Source organism: Pipistrellus hanaki, assembly GCF_964339955.1.
Source record: "Pipistrellus hanaki genome assembly, chromosome: 9".
NCBI classification, from domain to species: Eukaryota; Metazoa; Chordata; class Mammalia; order Chiroptera; family Vespertilionidae; genus Pipistrellus; species Pipistrellus hanaki.
Genome location: NC_140511.1, coordinates 80,754,180 through 80,767,271, shown reverse-complemented (window position 1 = coordinate 80,767,271; position 13,092 = coordinate 80,754,180). Strand labels below are relative to the sequence as shown.

The following is a 13,092-nucleotide window of genomic DNA, read 5'->3' as shown; positions in this document are numbered from 1 at the left end:
ACTCCATGGAACCGGGACCCCATGGAACCAGGACCCCGTGAAACCAGGATCCTGTGGGGCCAGGACCCTGTGGAGCCAGGACCCCGTGGGACCAGGACCCCGGGGCACCAGGACCACAGGGCTGCAGCCTGGCGTGCAATCGAGGACCAGTGTCCGGGAAGATCCAATGTAGAAACCATCTGAACCTCCCCGAACCCTGGACAGGAGGCACATCCCTCAGAGACCACCCAGGAGGCCTCCCGGGCCGCACCCCAGCCGCAGCCCCAGCTGGCAGCACTGGCGGCCCCCAGCGCCCTCCTTCCCCCCCCCCCCCGCCCCCGGCCTGGACGGAGTCTCCCCCGACGGCCCACGGGCTGGATGGGCACAGCCGGCCGCTGTGTCTGGAACAAACGCCGTCCCCAAGCTGCCCCTCCGGGCTCATCCTCACAGCGCTAACTAAACAGCGGACGCCGGAGCCGGCGGACGAGGCCCCTGGGAGTTTACAGACACCTGGCTCCGTGGAGGGAGGGCCCCTTCCCCCTCCCCCCACTCCCCTCGGCCCCCCTTTGCCTCCATCTCCCTGTGCGCTGCCAGGCCTGGTGCCCGATGACCCCAGGGCAAGGCTCAGCTGGGCAGCCGGGGGCGGGGGGCCCTGCGCTGTCCCGTCCTGGGACGCTGAGCCTGGGCGGCCTCTGGGCGGCTGCAGGCTCCCCCGTCCGCCCTGGACGGCCGCGCTGACCCTGGGCGGCCTCTCGGCGGCTGCAGGCTCCTCCGTCCGCCCGGGATGGCCGCTCGGGCCCTCGGAGGGGCTCTGGGCTGAGCTCCCAGCCACAGGCCAGCTCCCGGGTCAGGGCGCCCAGGGCTGCGTGGCTCCCACGTTCCAGCGGGAAAGGTCGTCAGCAGCCGGCGTGGGACAGCGGCGGGGGGCGGGGCACAGGCAGCTCGCCTGGAGGGTGATCCCCTGTGATAGTGATACACGTGAATCCCCATCTTACACCACACTCCACAAGGTCACGTCGCTAGACCTCCATGAAGCTGCAATGGAGACCAGCGTGTTCTCAGCCTCTCCCCCTCCCCCCCATCTCTCTGTCTCCCCGTCTCTCTTTTCTCCCTATCCCTCAATGTCTCCCTGTCTCTGTTTCCCTATCTCTATGTCCCCCCATCTCTCTCTATCTCTGTCTCCCCATCTCTGTCTCCCTGTCTCTCTCCATCTCTGTCTCCCCATCTCTCTCTTCATCTCTCTCTGTCTCCCCATCTCTCTTTTCTCCCTATCTCTCAGTGTCTCCCTAACTCTGTCTCCCTATCTCTCTGTCCCTCCATCTCTCTCTCTCCATCTGTCTCCCTGTCTCTCTGTCTCCCCATCTCTCTCCATCTCTGTCTCCTCCTCTCTGACTCCCTGCCTCTCCCCTCACCTGTCTGTCTCCCTCCAGCACAGAGTCTGTGTGAGGCCCGGGAGGAGGCAGCCACATGCCAGGACCCGGTGACCACTGTCCTCGTTGGAGATGGAGCGGCCGGCACCTGCCCGCCCCCAGCCCCGGCGCCGGGACAAATCGATGTCGGCGGTCAGCGCCTGGCATCTGAGGCTCCCGTGTGACACCCAGGCGACCGAGCAGGAGTGTGTCTCCTCCTTCCGGCTGGTGATCTATGGAGGGCTCAGGTCTCTGCAAACTCCCTCCACCCTCCTCAGCCGCCCCCTCAGCCCCCGCTGGCCCGCGCCAACACTGCCACCCAGTGGCCGGAGTGAGAAATTACAGGGAGCTGTGTGTCCAGCCTCTGCCCAGCCACAGCGCCTTCCCACGGACCCGCGAGGCAGAGACTGGGCACAGGAAGGTGGGACGGCGCAGCCTCTTCCCAGCACATCGGGGGAACTGGCGCAGGAGCCGCCCACTCCAACATGATACAGAAAAGGTACAGGTCGAGTCACACGGGAGCCAGAGGCCACAGGACGCCCCTGCAGAGGACCTGGGGCTTTGAAGGGTGAGTAGGAGTCCACCGGGGACGATGCTGAGGGGCAGGGGTACCCGTGAAGAGGTTCTTTAAGATGGAGTCCAGTTGTCCCTTCCTGATGCCGTCCACCCCGACGGGCATTTCTATAGCCAACCCCACCCCCACTCGGTGCAGCTGCTGCTCCACCCCACACACCCCCACATACACCCCAACCGCAGTCCGCGGCTCCTCAGGGCTTCGCCCCATTTCCATGGCACATTCGTGCTGGGGAGACCACGCAACAGGAAGAAGGAGGCTCTCTTACCCTCTGAGACAGCACGGAGGGACTGGAGAGCATCGTGCTAAGCCAGTGACCGGCAAACTCATTCGTCCACAGAGCCAAATATCAACAGTACCAGGACTGACATTTCTAGAGCCAAATTTTTTAAACTTAAACTTTCAACATTAAGAATTATTTTTTAAAAATAAAACATACTTTTATTGATTTCAAAGAAGGGACAGGGAGAGAGAGAAACATCAATGATGAGAGAGAGAGAGAGAGAGAGAGAGAGAGAGAGAGAGAGAGAGGAACATCAATGATGAGAGAATCATGAATTGGCTGCCTCCTGCATGCCCCCTACTGGGGATTGAGTCCACAACAGGGGCTTATGCCCTGACTGGGAACGGAGCCGTGACCTTCTGGTTCCTAGGTTAATGCTCAACCACTGAGCCACACTGGCTGGCCGCCTCCCATGTCCAAACAGCAAAATCCAGGGACCTGTCCTGATTTCTTTCCATCTGAGTTTAGTCACTGATGCTCGGCCAGGGAGGCGTGGCACAGCTCACCTGCCACACAGTCCGGTTCAGCCGTGTCTAGGCCAAGATTACCCGCCCCCCGGTTTCCGCGGTGCCGACTCTGTGCCGTGTCCACGCCCCAGAGCACCTGCCCTACCATGGCACCACGGCACTGCCTCTGGGTGAGGAGCCACGTGTTTTTTTTTTGTGTTGTGTTTTGATATGTTTAATTGATGTCAGAGAGGAAAGGCAAGGGAGAATTAGAAACATCTGTGATGAGAGAGAATCATGGATCGGTTGCCTCCTGGGGATGGAGCCTGCAAATCAGACATGTGCCCTGACCGGGAATGGAACCCAGGACCCTTCGGCCTGCAGGCCTACGCTCTATCCACTGAGCCACACTGGCCAGCCTAGAAGTTTCACTGGTAGGAAGGAAGGAGCTCTGGGAGCCGCCCGGCCCTGGGACCCAGGGACACAGAGGCGCCGGGCACAGCTCCCAACGCAGGTGACATCCCCCACGAGCCAGCCGGCCTCACGTCAAACACACGCGATGCTCAGAGACCCACGGAACCCCCCCCCCCCCCGCCCCGTCTGTGCGGTGTCCCGGGAGGGCTCTTCTCACCTGGAAGGGGGTCTGGCTGTTGTAGTTCTTCAGCTCCTTGTCGCCGCCCCGGAACAGCAGCACCCGCGCACAGCTGTCCTGCAGGCACATGGGACACGGGGGTGACGGACAGATTCCTCGGGAGCCACCGCGGCAGGTCCCGCCCCGGCTGCAGAAGCTCCCTCCCGAGAATGCGGAGAAACGCACACACCGTTAGAGAGAGGGCGGGTTCCTCCCTCCGCGCGACCAGGACCAGGGTGACCCCCCCGCACGCCCACACCCAATGCTACCGGTTGAAGTTTAACTGCTACACACACTTGGGACAACTTGACAGAAGCTATAAAAGTTTAAGGTATATGCACCCTGGGCCACACAGGGGCCCATTTTTAAGGCTGCACTCTGCAGTCCGGTGCGTGTGCATGAAACTCATCAGAGGTGAAACACGCCCGGCCGGTGTTGCTCAGTGGGTGAGCACCAGCCTAGGAACCAGGAGGTCACAGTTCGATTCCTATCCAGATCACATGCCCAGGTGGTGGGCTCGATGCCCAGGAGGGGGTGTGCAAACGAAGGCCTACAGGCTCAAGCGGGCCGCTGCCTGCTTTGTAAATAAAGTTTTACTGGCACACAGCCATACAGTCATCTAGTGCAGTCTGTGGCTGCCCTCCTCAGCGGCAGAGCGGCGTGGCCGTGGCCCCGTGGCCCTGTCCCTGTGGCCTCTGCAGAGAGGGTTCGCGGACCCCTCCTCTAACTTAAGGTGCCTGGAGCAGGGCTTTCCTGAGAGCCCGGCCAGCTCTGGGTCCTGGAGCCCTCGGCCAAGAGGCAGGACAGACCTGAGCAGGGACATGGGTCCCACCGAGCCCGCCCATCACAGGCTGCGGACGGCAGAAACGCCGTGCCTCTGTCCGTGGCACCACCCCACGCTCAGAGACCACCTTTGCCGGGAGCCAGTTCCAGCGTGTCACAATTCCAAGAGTTTCACCAAAAGGTGGATGGAACTTGGGGGCTCAACAAGGGCTGAGTCACATGAGTAATCACCTGTTGGGATGGCTAAAAGGCACTTCCCCCAAACCTGAATAGGATGATTGTTGCTGCCAGACAGCTCAGGGCATCTCTGTCTAGTTATTGCCTCCTGTTGGCCAAACGCCTGAGCAGCTGAAGGCAATTCCCCAATCTGACACTGCTTCTGTACGGAACCCTACCCCTCGAAGTGTATGTCTCCACCTTGTCCTAGGACAAATTGTGTTAATAAAAAGCAAGGGGTCCTGAGACAAGAACTTAGCTCCTTTAGCTAAAGCTCCTCGGACCCCCCCCCCCCAAATGCCTTTCAAATTTATCTTTCGTCTCTGGACTCCTCTTTGATCTGCACACAGCCTTTCCCCAGATTGCTGAGCGCGTCTTCGGCTGGAACAGAGCCCCAGCACATCGCGGCCACAATTATTTCCAGTGACAGCAAGCATGTTTCTCCGGTGCTTGTGTCAGGATGAAGCATGCGCGAAACCGCCCGGGACCACAGAGCACTGTTTCCGGTCGCGGGAGTGAGAAGCACATGTTGGCACAGATGTTCTACCAGCTGCGGCCAAGCCTCGGGGCGTGCTTTCCTAGAGCAGCTGGGCAAGGCACCCAGGCTCACACAGCTACTCCCATGCAGACGCCAGGGTCCCCCGGGGGGAGCGCCCCGGCTGCACACAAATCCCACTGCGGGGGAGAGGGGGGTCGCCTCCATAAGCAGGAAGCCAGGTCCCGCCCTGCCAATACTTCCTGAAGCTCCGCTGAGATGCTCCCTGCCCAGCAGGCTGAGCTGCTCCCTGGTGCCTGGCCATGTGGACACCACGAGCCACGGCTGTTCATGCTCCTGAGAAGAGGGGCCCAAGGCGGGGGGGGGGGGGGGTGCCAGCAGGAAGAACAGGGGGTCACAATGTTCACCGGGCGGTCCTGCAAAGCACTGTGCAGCGAGAACCACGGCTGGCGCTATGAGGAGCTCGTCCAGGGGAGGCTTGACGGAGGGCGGGCTACCTGAATGGGGTCTTGAAGGATGTGTAGGAGTTGACAGCTAGAAGCAAACTGGGATTTCAAAGTGGCTGGAAAGGCCTGGGCGGGGGCGTGCCCATGGACTGGGCAGGGAAAGGGCCTGGTTTCAGGAAAAGGCTGGAGATTTCACCCCAAAAGATGGAAGCACTGACTGGGCTGGGAAGATACCGTTGGTGGCAGAGGACACCCTTGGGACCCCCAGCAGTCACCCTAATCAGGGTCCGCCCTCTGTTCCTCCAGGGAGCAGAGCACCCCCACACACACTGCTCATGTCCTGTCCACACCACACCCCACACACACTGCTCATGTCCTGTCCACACCACACCCCACACACACTGCTCATGTCCTGTCCACACCACACCCCACACACACTGCTCATGTCCTGTCCACACCACACCCCACACACACTGCTCATGTCCTGTCCACACCACACCCCACACACACTGCTCATGTCCTGTCCACACCACACCCCACACACACTGCTCATGTCCTGTCCACACCACACCCCACACACACTGCTCATGTCCTGTCCACACCACACCCCACACACACTGCTCATGTCCTGTCCACACCACACCCCACACACACTGCTCATGTCCTGTCCACACCACACCCCACACACACTGCTCATGTCCTGTCCACACCACACCCCACACACACTGCTCATGTCCTGTCCACACCACACTCCACACACACTGCTCATGTCGTGTCCACACCCCACCCCACTCTCCAGGCGAGTTCCTTGAAGTCAGAGAACAGGAAGGAAGGGGGGGGGCGGGGGGGGGAGGGACCTCCCACAGCGATGTCCAGGACCTGCCTCCAGCCCAGGCACCAGGGGCCCAAGGAACCGTCCCTGCTCCCCGCCCTGGCTGTGGAAGGTGGGTGCGCCACACTGACCTGGTTGTAGAGGGCGCAGATGTGCAGGGCCGTGTTCCCAGAGGCGTTCTGCGCCCCCATGTCCGCCCCGTAGAAGAGCAGGTGCTCCAGGTGCTGCACGTGCCCGTACCTGCAGGCCTGAGGCAAGACCTGCTGTCAACGGGGTCCGCAGGACAGGCCCAGCTCCGCACCTGCCGCTCCCACCCCAGGGGGCAGTAAGCGGAGGCAGCATCTGCCCAGGCCAGCGGGTGATGGGGGCGTGACCTCAAGGTGATAGGGGCGTGGCCTCAGGGCGGTGATGGCTGTGATGGGGCGTGGTCTGAGGTTGATGGTGGGGGCGTGGCCTGATGGTGAAGATGGCTGTGGTGGGGGCGTGGCTAGAGGGGAGGAGCAAGGTGACGGGGCGTGGCCAAATAGTAACTATGACAATGATAACGGTGGGCATATACTGTGCAGTCACTGGATGCCAGGTGCTCCCCATGAGTTTCTTCACTGAACTGTCCTGAGCGAGAAGTTATGACTCACTGACCCCGCGGCCCCCACGTGGGCCAGTCACGTGTCCCGGCTGCACACCAAGGTTTGTGGGAAAGAACCCGGCCTCTGCCCAGCAGCTGGCCTCTCAGTGCACAACCCCCGGTGCCCAGGCGGGAGCGCGGGGGCGGGAGGGGGCAGGCAGGCCTGAAACTACCCAGCAATTAAAACCACAAGTTCTCAGATTGTGGGGAAGCATCTGGGTGCTTCTTCCTTCTTCGTTAGAATAAATGTTATTAAAACAAACAAATAATAATAAATGTTATTGTTCGCAGGGAGGAGGAGAGAGGGATTGCAACATCAGTGATGAGAGAGAGTAACTGATCGGCGGCCTCCTGCACGCCCCACACGGCGACCCGAACCTGCATCCCGGGCCTATGCCCTGACCTGGAACCGAGCCCTGACTCCTGGTTCCCAGGCTGATGCTCAGCCCCTGAGCCCCGCCGGCCGGGCACTACTTCCTTCTTTCTACTTCGTTTATGGATGATCTCCGGCCGGAAGGCTGTTTCAGGAAAAACTGGGGGCATTTGAGTGACAATTTCTAAGACCCTTTGCAGACATGAGCTCAAAAAACCGCTCTTCCCGAGTCAGCCTGCAGGGGGCGGGCACCCCAGCGGCGGTGCCTGGGCCCTGGCAATGAAACCAGTGTCCTGGGCCATGCCACCTGCAGCACCCGTGGGCAGGCCTGGCGTGGGCACCCGGGATCCTGAGAGGAAGCAGAGCCAGATACGCTGGGACAGAGCTGTCCACACCCCGGGGTGCTACCTGGGGGGGGAGGGGCAGACTTTAATTGCAGAAGCCAGATGCCCCGGATCGCAGAGCGGAACCAGCCCGCCTGCCCCTTCCCTCCTGCCCCGGGCGCCCTGCCCTGTCAGCGCCGCTCCTGTTCAGGCCTGGAGGAGAGGAAGAACCAGGCCTCATGTGGGAGGAGCGGGTGTGGGAGGAGCAGAGGGCGCTACCCTGCCCGCAGGGCCCCGCCCGGAGGGGCCCTGCCCGCCCAGGGACCTGCCCGCGGGCCCTGCCCGGAGGGGCCCTGCCCACCGGGGACCTGCCCACGGGGCCGCCCGGAGGGGCCCTGCCCGCCCAGGGACCTGCCTGCGGGCCCTGCCCGGAGGGGCCCTGCCCACCGGGGACCTGCCCGCGGGGCCGCCCAGAGGGGCCCTGCCCACCGGGGACCTGCCCGCGGGGCCGCCCAGAGGGGCCCTGCCCACCGGGGACCTGCCCGCGGGGCCGCCCGGAGGGTCCCTCCCACCCAGGGACCTGCCCGGGGACCTGCCCGCGGGGCCGCCCGGAGGGGCCCTGCCCACCGGGGACCTGCCCGCGGGGCCGCCCGGAGGGGCCCTGCCCAAGGGGCCCAGAGGCGATGTGGGCGCACCTGGTGGATCTCGTGCCAGCCGTTCTCGTCGCGGCAGCACACGGCCGCCCGCTCGTGCAGCAGCAGCTCGCAGCAGTGGGGGTCGCCGCCCACGATGGCCGTGTGGTAGAGCGGCGTGAGGCCGCAGCTGTCCTTGTAGTCGGGGGACGCGCCCAGCTCCAGGAGGGTCTGGGGGAGCGGAGGTCGGCTGGCCGCGGGGACACGGCCGTGCCTGGGGGGGGGGGGGGGGGCGCAGGACTGCTGGACCGCCCGCCCCCCCCCCCCCCCCCCCCGTCACCTGGCTGGCGTGAGTAAGGGGGGGAGGGGAGGGCACCCGGCCCATGGCCCACCGCACCTTGAGGGCCGCCTGGTTGCGGGCGCGGGCGGCCTTGTGCAGCGCCGTCAGCCCGTCCCGGGCGCGGAAGTCCAGGTGCGCCCCGCCGTTCCGCAGCGCCTTGATCACCTCCGCCGAGTCGTCCAGCTGGGCCGCCAGGGTCAGGGGCGTCTCTGGGGGGACGCACAGCCTCAGAGCCAGCCCTGGGGGACCCCGAGCAGCGCATCCCACACACACACACACACACACACACACACACACACGGGAGGTAACCCGACACAGAGGAAGGAGAGCTGCCGCTGCAGCATGATGGGCCTGGAGCGGCTGAGGCCAAGGGGCAGACACACAGACAGACAGACAGTCCGGGCCGCAGCCACCGGGGGCACTGGAGGCTGCCGGGGCGGGAAGGGCCTCAATCTGCGGGAGCGCACACTTCCTCCGGCTGTGCCATGCGGGGAGCAGGTCCCGGGGCCTGTGTGTGTGTGTGTGTGTGTGTGTGTGTGTGTGTGCAGCCAGTGTAGGCGCTGCATTCTGAAAGTTGCTGCCGGTCCGGTATGGCTCAGTGGTTGAGCGTCGACCTATGAACCAGGTTCGATTCCAGGTCAGGGCACAGGCCCGGGTTGCTGGCTTGGTCCCCAGTGTTGGGCGGGCAGGAGGCAGCAACCCGTTGATGTTTCTCTCTCCCTCTCCCTTCCTCTCTGAAAACAATAAAATACATTTAAAAAATAAAAAGAGTTGCTAAGAGAGCAGATTCTGGAAGTTCTCATCGTAGAAAAGAGACTGTAACCACGTGAGGAGGGCGCCACACACACACACACACACCCTGCTGCAGCACCGATCCAGTGGTGCAGGTCACTCTCACCCCAGGAAACAGAGGGGGAGACAAACTAAGATTAAATAACAGCTGGTGCTCATTTGGAATTTAAAAAAAAAAAAGAAAAAGAAAAAGAGCTCTGGACAATTTTGCTCAGTGGTTAGAGCACCAACCTGCAGACTGAGGGTCCCGGGTTCGATTCTGGTCAAGGGCACGTATCTCAGTTGCAGGCTTGATCCCCGGTCCCGGTCAGGGCCCGTGCGGGAGGCAGCCAATCCATGTGTGTCTCTCACATCGATGTTTCACTCCCTCTCCCCCTCCCTCCCTCCCTCTCTCTCTCTCTCTCTCAAAAAATCAATGGAAAAACTATCCTCAGGTGAGGATTAACAATAGAGAGAAAGGAATGGAGGGAGAGAGAGAAGGAGGGAAAGCGGGAAGGAGAGGAGGAGGAGGGGAGGAGGGAAGGCGGGAGGAAGGGAGAAACCCCAGCCCCGATGTCACCAGGCACCCTGAGAGCCGGGGCCATTTCGTCCACCCGAGGGAGGGGCTCGGCTCCCAGCAGGAGGGGCACGACCCTGGCGAACACAGCAGCGCCGTGCGTGGCATCATCCGTTCACTCGTTCACTCGCTCACTCCGTCAGCAGGTGTGCACGAGCACGTGCGGACGCCGGAGACAGCGGCGAGCGCCCTGAAGCCCGCCGTGGACGCCGCCCACGCGGGACGGGCACCGTCTGCCACGCTTACCGCCCGTGTCCAGGTCGTGGAAGTTCGGGTCCAGGCCCCGGTCCAGCATCTTCACCATCTTCTCCACCGAGCGGTGCTGCACGTAGTCCATGCACTTCCGCAGGCTGGTCTGGGGGAGACGGACAGCGAGGGCGTCGGCACGGGAGACGCCTGCAGAGGCCGCGGGGGCTCCTCACGGCGCCTCGGCCTCCGCCAGGGAGGGAGCCGCCCCGCCGGGCCCTGCCAACCCGGGCTGGCCACGCGGCCCTCTGCCCGGGCCCCAGGCGCAGCCGGAGCCCACGGAGGCTGCTGCAGCCGGCCTGTCCGGGGCACCGCCCGTGTCCTGTCCTGTCCTCGCCGGGAGCCGGGGACCACCACCGTGCCGCCCTGAGCTCAGAGAAGATGCCGCAGACAGACAGACAGCGGGATGGCCACCGGCAGATGGACAGACAGACAGACAGCGGGATGGCCACCGGCAGATGGACAGACAGACAGACAGCGGGATGGCCACTGGCAGATGGACAGACAGACAGCGGGATGGCCACCGGCAGATGGACAGACAGACAGCGGGATGGCCACCGGCAGATGGACAGACAGACAGACAGCGGGATGGCCACCGGCAGATGGACAGACAGACAGCGGGATGGCCACCGGCAGATGGACAGACAGACAGACAGCGGGATGGCCACCGGCAGATGGACAGACAGACAGCGGGATGGCCACCGGCAGATGGACAGACAGACAGACAGACAGCGGGATGGCCACCGGCAGATGGACAGACAGACAGACAGACAGCGGGATGGCCGCCAGCAGACAGACAGACACTGTGATGGCCGCCGGCAGACAGACAGACAGACAGCGCGGGGGCCGCCAGGCTGCCTACCTTGCTGTGCAGCCTGGCCAGCTGCTTCTCGTCCGGGGGGCGCTGTCCGTACACCCGCCTCTTGTACCGGAACTGCCGGGCCGGAGAGAGGATGGTGAGCGCTCCCCGCGGCTCAGGGGACCGCCTCTCCGCCAGCCACCGAGCGGGGCGCCCACACCCCGGCGCCACGGAACTGACACACCGCACCGGGCCCAGCACCGCCCGCGGCCACGAAGCCACCGCCCCACACCGGGCCCAGCACCCCCGGCGCCACGGAACTGACACACCGCACCGGGCCCAGCACCGCCCGCGGCCACGGAACCGCCGCCCCGCACCGGGCCCAGCACCGCCCGGGGCCACGGAACTGACACACCGCACCGGGCCCAGCACCGCCCGGGGCCACGGAACTGACACACCGCACCGGGCCCAGCACCGCCCGGGGCCACGGAACTGGCCACACTGCACCGGGCCCAGCACCACCCGCGGCCACGGAACTGGCCACACTGCACCGGGCCCAGCACCGCCCGGAAAGCACAGGGAGCCCCCGCAGCCGCGCTGTGAGGCGGAAAAGAGACAAAGCGACCCCGGGGAGGAGGCCTCCGTGGGGAGGGGGCGCCTGTGTGGGGGCTGCCCCAGAGCCACGCCTCCTGCCCAGCCAGCAGGACCTCTGACCGGAGGCCACGCCGGAGCCCAGCCCGTCTGTGGAGGCCGAGGAGAGGGAGGGCAGTGTGGGAGTGGGAGTGGGAGTGGGAGTGGGTGTGGGGCGGCCTCCTGATCCCCTGCCTTCACCCCTGCCTCTCCGGGCCCTGACCCCCTTTGGGCAGACGCCCCGGGGATGCTCCAGGCTTAGGAGGCCTGACCCGTGGGCGGCCTGAGTTCGGAGCTGGGGCCTCTGATCACCCCACACACAGCATCCACCGCAGGGCCCTCCCGCCCCGGAGGCTGCAGACCCCGCTCCCCCCCAGGCCCCATGGCTCGCGTGGGGCTGCGATCCACACGGAAGCGAACGCGGGCACGCCGCGCTGGGACGGCTGCGAGGAGCCAGGGCCGCAGTGTGGCCACCCGTGCGCCGGCCTCACCGTGCAAACACGCCTGCCTCCGAGCAGCACCGGGCTCAGAGCGGCCGGGACCGGAGTGGCCGCCCAGCACGTCGCCACGGAGGCCAGGGGTGGCCGAGAGCGCCCCCACCTTCCCCATCACCCGGGGGGCGGAGGAGAGGAGGTGGTGCTCCACACCCCGGGGGGCGCCGGGCAGGAAGGGCTGGGAGGCCGGCCAGCGGACCCGCATCGGGGACTCCGGGTCCCGGTGCCGTGAGGGGGGCGCCCGGCGGATCCGCAGGGAACAGCCTGCGAGCCGCAGGGCCGTCGGGGGCCTCAGCGCCGCGGCGGGGCCTCGGGCCGTCCTACCTCCAGCGCGGGCACGCCGGGGCCGGCGGGCTGCGGGTACTCGCGCAGCAGCCGCTCCTCGTCCAGGAACTTGCCGGCGCGGCCGGCGCGGGCCGGCTGGAACAGCCCGTAGTTGAGCACGTCCTTGAGGCTCTGGTTCAGCGAGCACAGCACCCGCTGCTTGGCCACCCACACCGTGGCGTCGGGGTCGAAGCGGAGGCACTTCTGCGGGCAGGACAGGAGCCGGTGACCCCGCGCCCGCCCCCGCCCAGCGGCCCCGGGCACGGCCAGATGGCAAAGGTGCTTCCCTGAGACCGCCCCCCGGCCCCCAGCCCCGCCCCCGCCCCCCACTCCCCGCCCCCGGCCCCGCCCCCCGCCCCTGCAGCTTCTCAGGATGGACAGCGAGGCCCTCTCATTGCTGGGGGGGGGGGGGGAAATACCCGGTCACTGTAAATGCTGAGAAGGAGACACTGGTTTCTGTGGCCTTGACCCTCACTGACCTCACCACTGACCCCACCACTGACCTCACCGCTGACCTCACCGCTGACCTCACCGCTGACCTCACCGCTGACCTCACCACTGACCCCACCGCTGACCTCACCACTGACCTACCACTGACCCCACCACTGACCTCACCACTGACCTCCCACTGACCTCACCGTGGACCTCACCACTGACCCCACCACTGACCTCACCGCTGACCTCACCGCTGACCTCCCACTGACCTCACCACTGACCTCACCACTGACCTTCCACTGACCCCCATCACTGACCTCACCACTGACCTCCCACTGACCTCACCGTGGACCTCACCACTGACCTCACCACTGACCTCACCGCTGACCTCACTGCTGACCTCCCACTGAACCACATCACTGACTCAC

General features: G+C 64.9%; 1 protein-coding gene across 1 annotated transcript in view; it reads right to left on the bottom strand.

Moving 5' to 3' along the window:
- The window catches only part of LOC311628501 (SH3 and multiple ankyrin repeat domains protein 2-like), a gene marked incomplete at its 3' end in the record, with an annotated part of 63,148 nt that overhangs the window by 35,887 nt on the left and 14,169 nt on the right, over positions 1–13,092 (bottom strand). The window contains exons 3-9 of the mRNA XM_084895717.1: positions 12,230–12,433; positions 10,845–10,916; positions 9,983–10,091; positions 8,446–8,597; positions 8,112–8,279; positions 6,227–6,343; positions 3,323–3,400 (exon numbers count right to left, since the gene is read on the bottom strand). Coding sequence (XP_084751843.1) covers positions 3,323–3,400; positions 6,227–6,343; positions 8,112–8,279; positions 8,446–8,597; positions 9,983–10,091; positions 10,845–10,916; positions 12,230–12,433 — 900 coding nt within the window. The remainder of the gene's footprint in view (positions 1–3,322; positions 3,401–6,226; positions 6,344–8,111; positions 8,280–8,445; positions 8,598–9,982; positions 10,092–10,844; positions 10,917–12,229; positions 12,434–13,092) is intronic.